Source organism: Ilyonectria robusta, assembly GCF_021365365.1.
Source record: "Ilyonectria robusta strain PMI_751 chromosome Unknown BGZ61scaffold_7, whole genome shotgun sequence".
Lineage (NCBI taxonomy): Eukaryota > Fungi > Ascomycota > Sordariomycetes > Hypocreales > Nectriaceae > Ilyonectria > Ilyonectria robusta.
Genome location: NW_025764441.1, coordinates 1,619,151 through 1,633,624, shown reverse-complemented (window position 1 = coordinate 1,633,624; position 14,474 = coordinate 1,619,151). Strand labels below are relative to the sequence as shown.

At 53.3% G+C, this 14,474-nt stretch overlaps 3 protein-coding genes across 3 annotated transcripts; 2 read left to right on the top strand and 1 right to left on the bottom strand.

The window, feature by feature from the left end:
- Nucleotides 1-32: 32 nt before the first annotated feature.
- BGZ61DRAFT_531274 (WD40-repeat-containing domain protein) lies at nt 33-5,648 on the bottom strand (the record flags this gene model as incomplete). Its single annotated transcript, XM_046253682.1, has 3 exons — nt 33-2,633; nt 2,683-4,617; nt 4,677-5,648. The coding sequence occupies 3 exons, from the start codon at nt 5,646-5,648 to the stop codon at nt 33-35; spliced, it is 5,508 nt and encodes a 1,835-aa protein (XP_046106333.1).
- Nucleotides 5,649-6,114: 466 nt separating this feature from the next.
- On the top strand, nt 6,115-12,109 carry BGZ61DRAFT_587356 (uncharacterized protein; the record flags this gene model as incomplete). The annotated part of the gene is made up of 8 exons (XM_046256484.1): nt 6,115-7,563; nt 8,107-9,433; nt 9,528-9,533; nt 9,659-10,170; nt 10,307-10,551; nt 10,640-11,126; nt 11,238-11,566; nt 11,669-12,109. The coding sequence occupies 8 exons, from the start codon at nt 6,115-6,117 to the stop codon at nt 12,024-12,026; spliced, it is 4,713 nt and encodes a 1,570-aa protein (XP_046106332.1). The 3' UTR covers nt 12,027-12,109.
- Nucleotides 12,110-13,211: 1,102 nt separating this feature from the next.
- On the top strand, nt 13,212-14,453 carry BGZ61DRAFT_449361 (dihydrodipicolinate synthetase). Its single transcript, XM_046245605.1, has one exon. The coding sequence runs from the start codon at nt 13,352-13,354 to the stop codon at nt 14,294-14,296; it is 945 nt and encodes a 314-aa protein (XP_046106331.1). The 5' UTR covers nt 13,212-13,351; the 3' UTR covers nt 14,297-14,453.
- The last annotated feature ends 21 nt before the right edge of the window (nt 14,454-14,474 follow it).

The following is a 14,474-nucleotide window of genomic DNA, read 5'->3' as shown; positions in this document are numbered from 1 at the left end:
TAGACCGCTGCCTCTGCGACGATATGCAATGATCAACGCAGCATGGCGTCAACTCTACTACTGAAAATGCCTTCTTCAACCTTCCCATCTTGCCCCCCCGCGGTGAATCGGAAAACCAGAACATGACCAGACACGGATCCGACAACGACCATGTCCCCCTGGACCCGGCAAGAGTATGGCTCATCGGTCGGGGTTAAATTTGACGGGAGATAGATAGTGGTGGCGCCGTCCGACGACATTGTACCCCCTTCTCCGCCCCCCAAGTTGCCATCATACGAGATAGATGCTCGTGATTTGTCAACACTGAGCGGAAGCCAACCCGGCGGGCGCCATAAAGCACGGGGCTCATTCTCAGTTTCACCCACCTGTCGCCCGTCAATGTTGGCACGTTTGGCCCCGAGCTCCGTAAGCAGCAGTTCTGGGAACCGCGGATCGATGCGCATTGACACGAACGTGCCACGGCCTGATTCCTCACCCTCCTGGACGATTTGGCACTGACGGTCTCCCGTGGCGCTGGGCCTCCAGACGGCAATGGTCCCGTCCGCAGAAACGGACACCACTGTGGTCCCATCGGCCGAAAATTCGACGTCGAGAATCCTCGAATCAACGTTGTCGGACGTCATGTCATGGAGAAGAGTGTCCTTCTCATCGTCCAAGTCCAGCCCCCAAACCATGATATGCATATCGTCGCCGCCGGACGCCAGGCGTTTCGAGTCCGGCGAGAAAGCCACGCCGTAGACGTAATCGCTGTGCCTGTTCAAGATTTTCATCGTTTGCTGCGTGGTGGTGCTGGGCTGGTTGCATACAGCGTCTTTAGTTGTACTGGCGGCGGTTCTGGCACCAGAGACGTCGTACACACGCACTATTCCCTCGTCATCCCCCGTCGCCACCAGTCGTGCCTGGGGGTCGAACTGAGCATTACGCACCCAGTCATGGTGCTCTAAGCGCAGCCTCGGTATCAGTGGCGTCATCGTTGACCCGGCGACTTCCCAGACGAAGGCCGTCTGGTCTAGAGACGCTGTCACTAGTAGCTGGCCGTCGGGCGAGAAAGTCATGGACAAGACCTCGCCGCTGTGAGATTGTGCAGAGGTGCGCTGCCGCGTGCCCGTCTGACCGTCCCAACAACAGACGACGCCGTCATACGAGGCTGAAGCAATAGTGCGGCCGTCTTGGGAGATAGCTACGCAGCTCACTGCGCTGTCATGCCCCTTGCTAGTACTTACGTCCGTCGACTGCCCTGCGCCCATCATTCCGCTGACCTTGTCCATATCCCAGATGCGCACGTCCCTGTCAATCGAAGCGGACGCCAAAAAGTTACCACCATTAAGTGGTGAAAATGAGACTGAGAAAATGGAATTGCGGTGCCCGCGGAGAACATGGTCTGGTTGCCTTGGACTCTCGCCGCTGCCCCAGATTCCCGGAGGCTTGTGTTTCCAAAGAGCAATGGTATCGTCACTAGAGCCCGTGGCGATCCAGCTACCGTCGTGGGAGAAGCAGACATCGTTGACGCAATGTCCGTGGTACTCCAGGATAGCTACTGTCTTCTGTCTATCAATGCTCCAAACGCGCGCGGTCGTATCGTCCGAACCCGACACGAGGAACTTTGAGTCGGGCGAGAAGCAAAGCCCGCCGATGTTGCTCATGTGTCCGCGCCGCTGTTCGTGTTCTATGCTCGTGGTCTCGTGCGCTTCAGACGCTTCAGACTCTTCACGGCCATTTTCTTCATTTGGGACATGATCCTTCCCAGGCGACTCACACGGCAGAAGGGTCCACACGGTGTCGCCTGCACCCGGCTTGGTTCTCCGGATAGTGATTTCCGAGCCCGCGGTGGAAGCGAGAAGCTTCCCATCTGGAGAGAACGTGACACGTCTCACCGGTTGGCCGTTGCGGCCACCCAACACTATGTAACCGGTGGCATCCGGGAGCTGCCAGATGACCACACTGTCACCCACGGCAGCGGCCAGCATATCCGCTCCTCGAGAGAGCGCTATACTCTGCAGATCTTCGTCGATCTCCTCTCTTTCATCCTTAGCCAAGGTTTTCAGAACATTCCCCGTCGTCGCGTCCCACACCTTGATTCTGTTCTCGTCGAAGGCGGCAATCACATCACCACTTTCACCATCCTGCAGGGCTGTGGCGGATGAAATGACGACGCCAAGGACATAACTATCGGAAACCTTGAGAACTTGCTGCAGATTTCCTGTTCGGACATCCCAGACACGCACATACCCCTCATCCGAAGCAGAGGCTATCATTCGGCCATTGGACGAGAAGGAGCAGCCTCGAACCCAGTCGCTGTGCTCCAGCACGTAAAGACACACTCGCGAATCGTCGGTCCCATCGAGAACGGGGGCATCCTGGAGCCTTGGGAATATTACCGGAAGCAGTTTCTCCCTAAGTAATGGTAGATCGGCCGCGAAAAGCAGCCATTGTTTCGGACTCATGTCGGTGGAATCCTCCTCTGGCTGTCGTTCCTCTTCTGGCTGTGCCTTCCATCGCTGGTAGAAAATCATGAAAGTAGTGACTTCCCGCACGATCTGGATAATGTCGCTGGCCTCGTCGTGGAAAATTTTCAGCGTCTGCGACATGGATACGAGGGGAGATAAGTCAGCAAAGGGGTTGCAATAAGGCTCCTATGGCTTTCGTCATAGGCGCAGGTTTAGTGGACTTGAGCAAACTTACGTTAGTTTCAAGTGCAGAATTAAGCTCGTTCATCATGTATAAGGCGTCGAGTATTAGCCCTCTTGCGCCCAAAAGCTCCAGCCAGTCTATCAAGTGGACGCTGAGGAGGTGGACTGCGAGTGCCAAAGTCTCCGGATCGTCGCCGCCGAGTACGGACAAGTGCTTCACCCAAATTATCGCCGTCAGACCAAACCCTGTGTCAGGCGTCTTTTCATTGGTGCCTGTTTTGATGCGACTGCAATGGAGCCATCTGAGAAGAAGCTTCAAGCATTGCCGAGCGATTTTCGAATGTTCTGAACGCAGCTTCTGCTCTCCCATCTCACGTCGGATGAAGATGCTGGCTGAGGGGTGCCTAAAGCAGACTTTCCCCTCGCGAATCTCCAGGAACGCAGGTAGCAACTTCTTGATTATAAGGAATGGCTCGACCTCTGGGGGCAGCTCAATGATCGCGACGAGTTCTGAGACGGGAAGCGGGCGATGTCCAGCCGCCGCAGCATAGAGGATGTCGTGGCAGTAGACCGAGTCCCTGTACGGCAGTTCGCGAATAGAACGGTAACTCCAGCGATATAGCCCATCGATGCTCGGTTCGCCTGCGGCGAGGTCGTGGAGTATGTAAAGGGCGTTCCATGGTGTAGTGGACGCGCCCACAATATCCAACGCCATGTTGGTGAACAGGAAGTTGCCTTTGGCCCGTTTGAGATGCTCGGTTAGTCCCTTTTGGATGTTATCGTTGTATCCTAGCCTTTTGCACATATTGGTAATCTCGAGGGCAGCGTACTCCTGGGCGATCTCTGGTAGCACATAATACTTGCTCTCGTCGAGCGTGAGGCTCATTTCCTTATGATCGTTGACGTATGTCAGCTTGGCTTCATGCAGCTCGCATTCGACTCCCAGCAGCCATTTGACCTTCTGCGATAGCCTCACGGTCCTGGCAATCAGGAGCCGTAGCTCCGATAACTTCTGAGTCGGGCCATCCGTCATCACGTCAGCGGTCCTGTCCATGGTACGACAGTGCTGCGTGGTGAACTGCTCGATACCGTCAAGCACAAAATAGGTCGAAGTAAAACGGCTGTCCTGGATCATGCTGTAAAGAATGGTAGACAGAGCCAATACATCCCCCTCGGCGTCAAAGCTCCCTCGCTTAGCTATGATCAGCTCCAGGTGGTCTCCAAGGTCAGGCTGATTGAGGAGAATGCCAGATATCAAAGCCTTGAGAGTTGATAACATGTCCCCTTGGCGCCACAGGGTACCATCACAGAAGAAGTGCGCGACGTGTTTCGCGGTGTCGGGCGAGGATGTTGCCATCTTTGGCAGCCACCGCACAGCGGCTTGTAGGAGCATCGAGTTGCCAGCACCGGGGGGTGCATCGACCCAGAGTAGGCGCGAATGACTTTCACCATCCCAGGTAGTAAATTTTTGGAACTCTGGGGTCTTGCTTGCCCAGCCGTAGAGGCGCTCGAGAACGTAGGACTTGTTGGCGTCGAGATTGGGGATCCGTTGCGGGTCGACGTTCAGTTTGGCCAAAACTTTTCGGAGCTTATCATCGACCAGTGTATCACAATTATCAGTTCTTGTGGGGTCCAGTTGCTTCACAAGTCCCTTTTGGAGACGCAGTTGATCGAACCTGCTGACTAGCAGGAGCTCACAAGCCCGAAGCTCATCCAGTGGCACCTTGAGAAGAGATTCTTCCAGCTTTGGCTGTCCCAGAGACCTCTGAATGTCGAACTCGGCGGCAACGTGCATGTGGTATGCAAGAACGGACTCATACAGAGCGATTAGGGCGTTGACTGGTGAGTTTGCAGATGGTATGGGTGGCTCCGCTTGATCGGGCCAGAAGAAAAGCCGGAACAGCTCAGTGTACCACTCCGTCTTCGAGATGACAGAAAGAATTTGCAATTGCATGGCCTCCGTCCGCGGCACAGGACGGAGAAGATTCTTTGAAATAAAGAGTATGAGCGCTCGACACATATCAGAACAATAACGGTAGACCGCACCTGAAGAGTAATGTATGTAGTTGCCCAGGCTATCGATGCATGCGGGAATGCCCTGAGTGCCTCCCCTAGTAGTTTGCTGAGCGATCGAGCAGCCTCAGACCCGACGCTGAGCTCCTTGACGGCGTCACTGGCGCTGTCGTGCTCTTCGCTAGGCTTAACTGGCTCCGGTTCTGGCACTTGTTCTGAATCCGGCTCTGTCTCTGGTTCCGTCTCTGGTTCTGTCTCTGGTTGTAGCTCCTCAAGCATCACGCCAATTACCAGATTGAGCGGTGGCCTGACGAACGACTCCTCTGCGGGCAAATCCATCGCCGATGCTCGCCGCCCCTGGGCCTCAAAATAGATGTCATTAGATGCCAACCACTTTCTGATGGTTATGGTATAGCCTCGGACAAGCTCTGGGCGCTTTTCTCGTAGCCAGTCATAGGCGGTGGCCCAAAGCTCTGCCGCCCGCTCCTCTGGAGTCCAAAACTGAGTCCTAGACCCCTCTTCTGCGGTTAGTTCAGACTCAGCGGCCAAACCATCCGAAACGCGGGGGCTCGCGGGCGGATCTTTTACAGTCCCTAGCTGCGACGGAGGTCTCTTCTCGGCTGGAGGCTTGGACTCAACAGTCGGATTATGCGAAACCTGGGGACTTGGGGACGGATCTGTCTGTTTGGCATCTTCGGTGTCCTCTCGAGTGTCTTGTGAGTCTTTGCTCTCCTCCGGCACTGGGGCTGTCTTGGGAGCGTTCTGCTCGATACTGCGAGTACTTGCTAACTTCCCCTTACCAGGAATGTTTGTTGAATCCCCGATGGTATCACCTCTGTCTGCTAGTGCCTTTGTAGGCGGTGCCGCTGGCGACAGTATCCTTTGACCAATCTGACGGAGTTTTTTGGAAAAATTTGTTGTGTAAGCCATCTTTTGCCGGAATTTCTCACTCCCCGACGTTTGTTTTGGAGATGCGGAGGGTTCGAGTGAAGGTGCAGCAGACATGTTGAGTAGGACCCGAACGAACTCAAGGTTGATGATACCCAGCGAAGTTGGTTAGTCTAGCACTGGGAATGAAACAGCTTCAGGATACCCACGTCCGCCGCGTGACGGATTTCAGTGCTGGCGCCCGGGATGATAAGATTATGCAACAAGCTCCGGCTGCAGCCGAAAGCTGAAATGCAGAGGGCCGTTATTGGCCGTGGGGCGCGGGATGATGCTGCAAGGATTCTATATGTACTTCTGTCAACAGAGGTAGCATATACCTGTTGGTCTTAGGTGGGATCCCTCGCAGCCCAATTTGTCGTACGATTGCGGCAGCCTAAATCCAGCTTATGCTGGTAATGCCTTCCTTGAATGGACTAGTGTTTGAATGGACGAGATTCTGTCTCGTTGCCTTCTCCTTTGCAAACGATTGTCTTGCCACCATCACCCATTCCAGACACGTCGACTCAACGAGAGAACCCTCAGCATGTCGTCAGAGGCGAGCAGATTCATGATGGACGACGAATCAGACTGGTCCGACGACGACGCCATCTACGAGGCCGGTTGTGTCGAATTGATGCCGGACATTCACACCAATAAATTTGAACTGTACGAACCTGTGGCGGAGCATCGCGACGGAGCAGTAAAGGCGTCTATCGAAGGCAAAGAAAGTGGACATGTTGTGTACCACAGGTCCAAAGCAGACTGCGGCGTCTCCATCACCAGGTTGCTATGGGCAGACGGGTGGCGAGACAATGACCACAGCGAAGCCATGACGCTCGTGGTGCTCAAACTGGGCTTCAAGCCGGAGAGCCGCACCGCCAAGGTGACACACGCCTCGCTGAAGCTGAGGCTCAAGTCTGACAAGAAGGAAGACGAAGATCCGCAACTTGTGGCATGGGGCCCCTTCCGCCACCCGGAGATGTGGAATGGGGTTCAGGCTCACAGGCGGAGCAACGTGACACCAAGCGTCAAGTTTGGTGCTGCGGGCGCCGGCCAGGAGCTATCCGCGGGGATAGATTTTACAACAGAGACCGAATGGGACGAAGTGTGCACCGATTACGGCCAGTCCTCGGAGCAGTACAGCAAGCGCAAGCAGGGACCTCCAAACGGGGTCTTATGGCAGGTGTTCCAAAACGAGCGGCTTCAACGGGGCATCACCCCCGAGGTCCGCGTTGCCGCTCTGTTCTTGAGATCACCATCATCCCACTATCGAGTCGAGGTCAGAATTGTCGCGGACACGGGGACCGGCAGCAAACTTCTCCATCAGGGAATGCGCCTGTTCAAGCAGCCAGGGGGCGATAGGGTTTATTGGAGGGTCACGTCTCGGCCGGGATCCAGAGACAATTTCCACGCTGAGGGCGGCGCCATCATCAAGGACGTTGACCTGAACAACCTCGGGAAACTCGCGGATCCTAGCAGCAGCATGAACCTGAACCCTGAGTGGCTGAACAAATGGGAGCGGGTCGAGATGCCAAAGGCGACCGCGGAACCCGAGGCCAAGCCTATGCAAGCCGTTGCAGAACCGCTCGAGATTAGGGAGCATCATGTGGCTGCAGCTTACAGCTCCAGCTCCAGCTCTCAGCAAGAGGTGATACAATCCAGTTTAGAGAGAGAGGAGGCCTTCAAGAGCAAGGCGCAGACGCGCCAGGCGCCGCTAGATGCCGACGCCGTCACGGGGAGACCACTACCGCAATCACACGGTGCAGGTTTGCTTGCGACAAGCCCACCGCAGCCAGTAGAAACGAGAGGTACAGAAGACAACATACGGCCTCGAGCATCTGGAGATCCGGAAGTTGATACTGCTACGTCTCGATCACCCGACCTTCACTGCGACAGCAGGCTGGTGGCGCTGGAAGTCCGCTCTGCACGAGCCGAGGCTCGCATCGCAGAGCAGGACCGGCAAATCATCGAGCTGCAACGAACTTTGACACGGGTGGGACAGGCTCTCCTATCTATAAGTCTCTAGGCCGGGGGCTACTGTAATAGTTTTTGTACTTGCCTGCTGAAACCCTCTCACGGGTCCTTTTGGGTCAGAGAGTCAGGACTACTATTGAGACTGCGCCATAAGTTCCCATGCCTTCGTCTCCGAGCTTCTCGTCACGGCCCTCGCTGGTGCCTAACTTCGCTAAATCCCGCCGTCTTGTATGGTGGAAAGTGTCATATACCGAGTACAACTGGGGTACTGCGTACAGATAATCACATATGCGCCATGCCAGCCCCAGAGATTGTGATAGCTATGCGGCCTGCATTGCTACCTGCTATTATTAATTTTTTCTCGCCGGGCCAATCATCAGCGCCCAAACCCCCACTGATTGTGATAGCTATGCGGCCTGCATTGCTACCGTAATTTGTCACTTATGAAAGACAAGTTCGTATCGGCACGAGAGTCTGTGCCATCTCAACTGTCCTATCCTATCCACCAGATCTAACAAAGATGGTCGTGTCCAATCCATCTGGCCATCTCCGGACTCTAAAGGACGTTAAGGACGTCAAGGACGTCAAGGACGTCAAGGACGCACTGCTCAGTTATCTCAAAAGCCAAGGCAACACAAAGAAGCTTGACTCTCTAGGAACAGAAATGTTCGATGAGATCACAAATAAATTCGCGGACCAGAAAGGCCGCAAAGAATCGCTCATCAGTGGCATCAGAGCCTTCCTGGAGCTTAGTGGCGATGACGATGGACAGATGGACGACTGTCTCCGGTGGCGCATACTCGTCAAGGCCCTCAAAACCCAGGACTGTGCTGAAGCTGCGAAAGTGACGAGCGAGATCATTGTCAATACCTGTCCGAAGCTCGCCTTCTTGTGTCTCGGTTCAAAAAAAAAGAACAACGACCGGACGCTCTTCTACACCGGACAGTGCAACAACAAAATGCATAAAACCGACGAATTGTTTATTCCTTTCAATTTAGCGGCGAAGAGGGGAAACCACAGCATCATCAAACTCATGCTCTCCAAAATATCTGCCATCCTCAAAGACGCCCAGAAGGAGTCGAGTCATCCTCTCAGCCAGATAAGTCTGGCCCAACTTGTCGGAGCCAAAGATCAGGACTTTGGGAAAAGCCCTCTGGCGCTTGCCCTGGACGCCGAGCGCACGCCGCTCGAGACCTTGAAGGAGCTCCTCACGGTGCCCGGTATCGAAGACAGAGACAAGTCTTTTGACGCAGCGCTCGAGAATGGGTGGGACAAGATTGTAGAAATCTTTCTCGAGCACGGCATCGGAATGCCGACTACCAGCGACCCGATTATCGAAGCTTTGAAAAGGCTCAATGAGCCAGTCAACTTGGAAGAGACTGAAGACTCCGTACGAAGCAAGGAAGACGAGTGTCGGTTGAACATTGTCAAGAGCCTCGTCCACAGGGCTACGCCTGAGGCATTTAATCAAGAGGTGGTGGAGGGAGTCATCAAGCAGAATTTGACGCAGGTCTGGAAGGTCTGGAAAGAAAAGAGCGGCAACGACCCGGTCAAACAGATCATGCCATGCCTTCTCCACATGGCAGTGCTGCATGAGAAAGTCGAATTTGTCAAAATCTTCGTCGACGACTACCCCGACGCGTTGAGCAGGGAGAACGTCATTCCTGGGCAGCCCGAGCAAGAAAAGACGAACGACAAGTACCCACTCTGGTACAACAACCAGAAATGGTACAAGGGGGAGAATGAGGGAACAGGGCGCTATATTTCGAAGCCCTCCTTTTCCGATCCAAAGCAGAGCGACCGGGCCGCGATTCGCAATTTGATCGTTACCAAGATGATTCATGGGCTGGATATGGACAAGTTGCCCGACATTCTCCATAGGTCGCATGGTACGATATATCATTTCACTAGTCATCTGTTTCTAACGAAACCCTCAACATTATTAATTTCTGGTTGCCTAACTAACCTCTCGCTCTTCTATAGAACCGTGTAAGTCATGTCCTGTCTGATATCCCCCCTTCATGCACTATGATCTCATAATGAGGCGCCTCCGACCCTTTCGAGCAGGCGTATCCTACTTACGGTCTGCTCTAACTACTTTACTCTCCTCACAGTCGACGATCTGTGCTTCGACATATCCCGATTCAACTCTGCGGCGTACCGAATATCCGACATCGTGGACTCCTTGATCCTCCAAGACAAGGACAACGAACGGGGGATGCACCGGTATGAACGCACGCTCAAGTACGTGGCGTTTCCAGCATTGGACACGATGGTGGCCGAGAGGGAAGCCTATGCGGAGAACTTGAACCTCAAAAAGGGTCATGATGAGGTGTTCAGGGTCCTGGACTGGTTGTCAGTCAAAAAGGTGACAAAAATTATCAAGCTCACAGTGCCAGATCGCTTAGTCAACCCCCACGATGACTTGAAGATGGCTAAGTATGTGAAGAAATTCAAAATCGAAGTGCTCGACTGGAAAGTACTCGATCTCTCTATCTCCATTTTCCAGAGCCAAAATTCCATGGAGCAAGAAGAGATCAAAGAGCTGTACCTGTATTCGAGCGGCAAGCGCGCAGCCATTAACCATTGGTTTAACAAAGACGACGGTGTCGAGTCGCTAAGCAAGGTCAGTGCTAGATCCCCAGGAACGTCGCATAGGTCTTCAAATATCTACTGCTCTATACCACGCCTTTGCACTTTGTTTGCGGCACGTCCTCAAACCCTGGACTAGGTGTGCTAACCGTCACCTTAATTACATTTAGCTCAAGAAGCTCTACGTCCACGTTATTCGAGTTGAGTCAATATCTCTCTTGAATCCTATCATTGCGTATTGGGCTAACGAGATGATCCTTCAGGAAACTTGTACGGCGAACCAGACCAGGAACTTGCTGCACTACATTCAATTGCAGAACCAGAATCTAGCCGACCGACAACCCAATATTAGCTCAATTGATCCTATCGAAGCGGCTTGGTATCCGAGCCCATCAGTGGCAGACCTGAGCAAGATGTAAGTCTATTCCGCTGTGATGTCGACGGGACAGACCGCGCGGAAATGTGCGGCCCTTTGACAATGAGGCTGATCCGTTCGGTGGCAGCGCCTATCAGTTGTCGCGCCCACTCGCCGAATGGCTCACGAAACTCGCCTTTTTCGTCAAGAAAAGGAACGCGGCCAATGGAGGGGTTGCCCATAGACCGACGAAGGTGGCCATTCTGGACAATGGTGTCCTAAGCATTTCTCCTGTCTCGAAGCAAGCAGACGCCGAGATATCAGCAAAGACGAATGAGGAAAGGACGGGTTCAGAAGTCCCAAGGACTGATGGTCTCGGTGGCAAGTCCGCTAATGCAATGCCGCCCGCGAACAAGAAGCGAAAAGAGGACGACGAAAACAGCCTTTGGTCACGCATCAAGGCTGGCAGATCTTTTGTCGATGGCAACCTTAACTTCAGCCCGTGGCAATTCCCCTCAGATCCACACGGAACGCAAATGGCGAACCTCATATGTGCCATTGATCCCTTTTGTGAGATCTATGTCGCCAGGGTGGCCGAAGATGCGTTCGGCATCAAGGCCAAGAATGTTGCAAAGGTATATACGAACACCACTATACACTCCCTCTTTTTACATTATACCTGTTCTTGTTGTTGTGTTCTGGGCCTCCATCAGTCTTTTTCTGACTAATTCTGACACACTTAACAGGCCATTCAATGGGCTATAGATGAAAAAGTCGACATAATATCCATGAGCTTTGTTCTTGGTGAAGATCCAGACGATGTGATGAAGAAGAAGATCATTAAGGCCGGCAAGGCAGGCATCGTCATGACATGCAGCACACACGACGAGGGATCCAGGATCGTGGCCGCCTATCCTGCGACCTTCAAAGGCGATTGCAATGCGCTTCTGGTGCTTGCCGCGTGCGACGAATATGGCAAGCTTCTACGTGAGATCGACTTGAGCTCATACAGCTTCAAGCTGCGAGGCCAAAACGTGCCAGCCGGTGTCGTACCTTTTATCAAGTCTGAGGAGAAGTAAGTTTCGGCTTTGATCCTCAAACAGTTGGAGTCTTTCGATTCTTTTATACATGAAAATCTTGTCCAAATTTATCGTCATTTTAGCTGACGACTGTGAAGGATCTCAGGGAGCTCCGTTGCCACGGCTCTGGCCGCCGGCCTTTGCTCGTTGATCCTGACATGCGCCCGTTTGGCGGATCCAGACAGGAAGTTCGACGATACTGTCAACGTTGGCCAGAGAGTTGAAGAGCTTGGGACCTCTAGCCGCATCGGCATGGTACGGGAAATCCTCAAGCGGATGCTCTCCGACTCCGATTCCGACAAGCATGACGCCTACTTGCTCCTGGAGAGGTTTGGAGGCATTGCGAAGCCAAGTCCCGGAGATGGCGTCAAACACGACAGTTTAGACAAGGCGGGCAATGCCAGAATACCATCTCCTGAGATGGTTCTACGAAATTATTTTGAGATGAAGAAGTAGTGAGAGACGATACCTGCACCAGCTAGGTTAAGTAATGTTCAGCAGGGTTAAAGTTAGCTTTATTAATTGAAATTTAACTAGAGACTGCAGTATATTTATTTTTTATTACATAAAACTTGAACGGCAATGCTCTAGTGCTCACTCCGTTCCAGATGGTCTTGGAGTCGATACCTCGAGCGTCTTTCCGCGCTATGAGTGTCTCTTGGGTTGTTGAGGCACTTGGTTCTGCGAAGACCAACGCGGATGTAAGAACGATGGAGAGTGATGAACGATTCAAAGTGAAGGGCATGGTAAGGGGGATTTGGAGATTTACAATGGTTCCTAGTGGAATTTACAATATTATATAGACGGTAGCTATGCTTGGTGAATATTATTTATAACATAGTTGTGTTTTGCAGAAAGGAATTTCAGAAACTGGCTGGTCTTGGTGCAACAAATGTAGCTGAAAATTACGAGGACTCCTGCTATTTACTTGTATCAATTGCTATTAATGCTGGTAAATTTGACCATTGTGCAAGGTGGACTCACTGTTAGTGAAGTGGAGCTGGATGCAGGCGGCGGTATTAAAAGGCATGTTTAGTTACTGAGATCACCGATACAGGCAATGTCTCCAGTAGCGGTAACGATAAAGCTGTGCCCTCGAAATGAGGATGATCTGGTGATACCAAAGGCGAGTTTGATGCCTTTAAGTGAGGGATAGCACGGTCAAATAGAGGTGGGACCGCATGGGAGTGCAGTCCCGCCTATTTCATAAGAGGGAAGCCTCTACTGTAGTCCACCGGCCATTTCGGCTGTAGCTTACGATCCGAGAGGATGAATATTTTTCTGTTAATCGAACCTCGTCGGCGTTGATGCCGTTGAATTTGATGGCCCGTAGCCGGCTTTAACCGAAGTGTTCGGGAGCGGAGGCCGAGGACCTGGATAGTAACAACTTGGCCAATACGTGACTCTATACTATCCCGTTTAAATAATAGAAACACATTATGAAACACGCGAGGCGTATGAACAAGAGTCATGTCCTGAAAAATGCCACATCTTGTGATGGTCTCGATTGACGGCTTATCAACCCACTCGGCAGCCGGCCCGACGGCCGAGATCGGGGTCGGGATCTCGAGCCGACCTTGGAGAAAGCGGCAAGGGTATCCGCCTCGCCCCCAATTGTAATTCAATATATTAATACGCAGATGTACTCTCAATCACGCAGTCTGCAGCAAGTAAGTCTCTCTCCTGTACAATCTCCTCGCGTCGATATATTTGCCAAGGATAGCCCAACTGTTCAGAACCGAGACAACCCCCCTCCCCTGTCTCTCACACCACGATTAATCATGGGCTTCCCTAAAGTCCCCCCCAGCGGAGTCTGGTGTCCCGCCGTCACCCTGTTCGACCGGGAAACCGACGCTCTCATACCCGAGGACCAGGCCAAATACTATGCCTACCTCTCCAAGACCGGTCTTCGCGGCCTTGTTATCCTGGGTACAAATGCCGAGACCTTCTTGTTGACGCAGAACGAGCGCAAGTCCCTCGTCAGTATTGCCCGCAAGGCCATCGGTCCGGACTTCCCCATTATGGCCGGTGTTGGCGGCCACTCGACGCGCCAGGTGCTCGAATATATCGCCGATGCTGCTGATGCCGGTGCCAATTACGCCCTCGTGTTGCCTCCGGCGTACTTTGGCAAGGCCACTACGCCCGCTGTCATTACCGACTTCTTCCTCGAGGTCGCCGCCAAGAGCGCCCTGCCCATCGTCATTTACAACTTCCCCGGCGTGTGCAACGGCGTGGATCTCGACTCGGCCATCATCGCCGACCTGGCCCGCAAGCACTCCAACATCGTCGGCGTCAAGCTGACCTGCGGCTCCGTTGCCAAGATCACCCGCCTCGCTGCGGAGCTGGACCCCGCGACGTTTGCTACCTTTGGCGGCCAGTCTGACTTCCTTATCGGCGGCTTGAGCAGTGGATCTGCCGGCTGCATCGCCGCCTTTGCCAACGTCTTCCCCAAGAGCATCGTGCGCATCTACGACCTATGGCAGGAGGGCAAGATCGCCGAGGCCCTGCAGTTGCACAAGAAAGCCGCGCTGGCTGAGCAGCCCTGCAAGTCTGGCATTGCCGCAACAAAGTACGCCGCCGCAGTCAACACGGCAAAGGCGGCCGGTATTGAGAACGCCCCCGCCAAGATGATGCCCAGGAAGCCTTATGCCGAGCCGCCGCAGGCCGCCAAGGATAACGTCGCGTCGACCATGGCGGAGCTGGCCAAGATTGAGGCTTCGTTGTAAGAGGGATGTCGCAACGCGATAGAATAACTCCAACGGATAGATTACATGAAGAATTAGACCTTTATTAGTCCCACTAATAGATGCAAGCACCCTTGACAAGCGGGTGCTAAATTTAGCAACCGTCATCATGTCTATGTCGTGTGTTAGTGTCACCCAATACGCTGTCGCGTCACTCACG

Coding starts and splice junctions, on each gene's coding strand:
- BGZ61DRAFT_449361 (XM_046245605.1), top strand. CDS start 13,352: ATGGGCTTCCCTAAAGTCCCCCCCAGCGGAGTCTGGTGTCCCGCCGTC.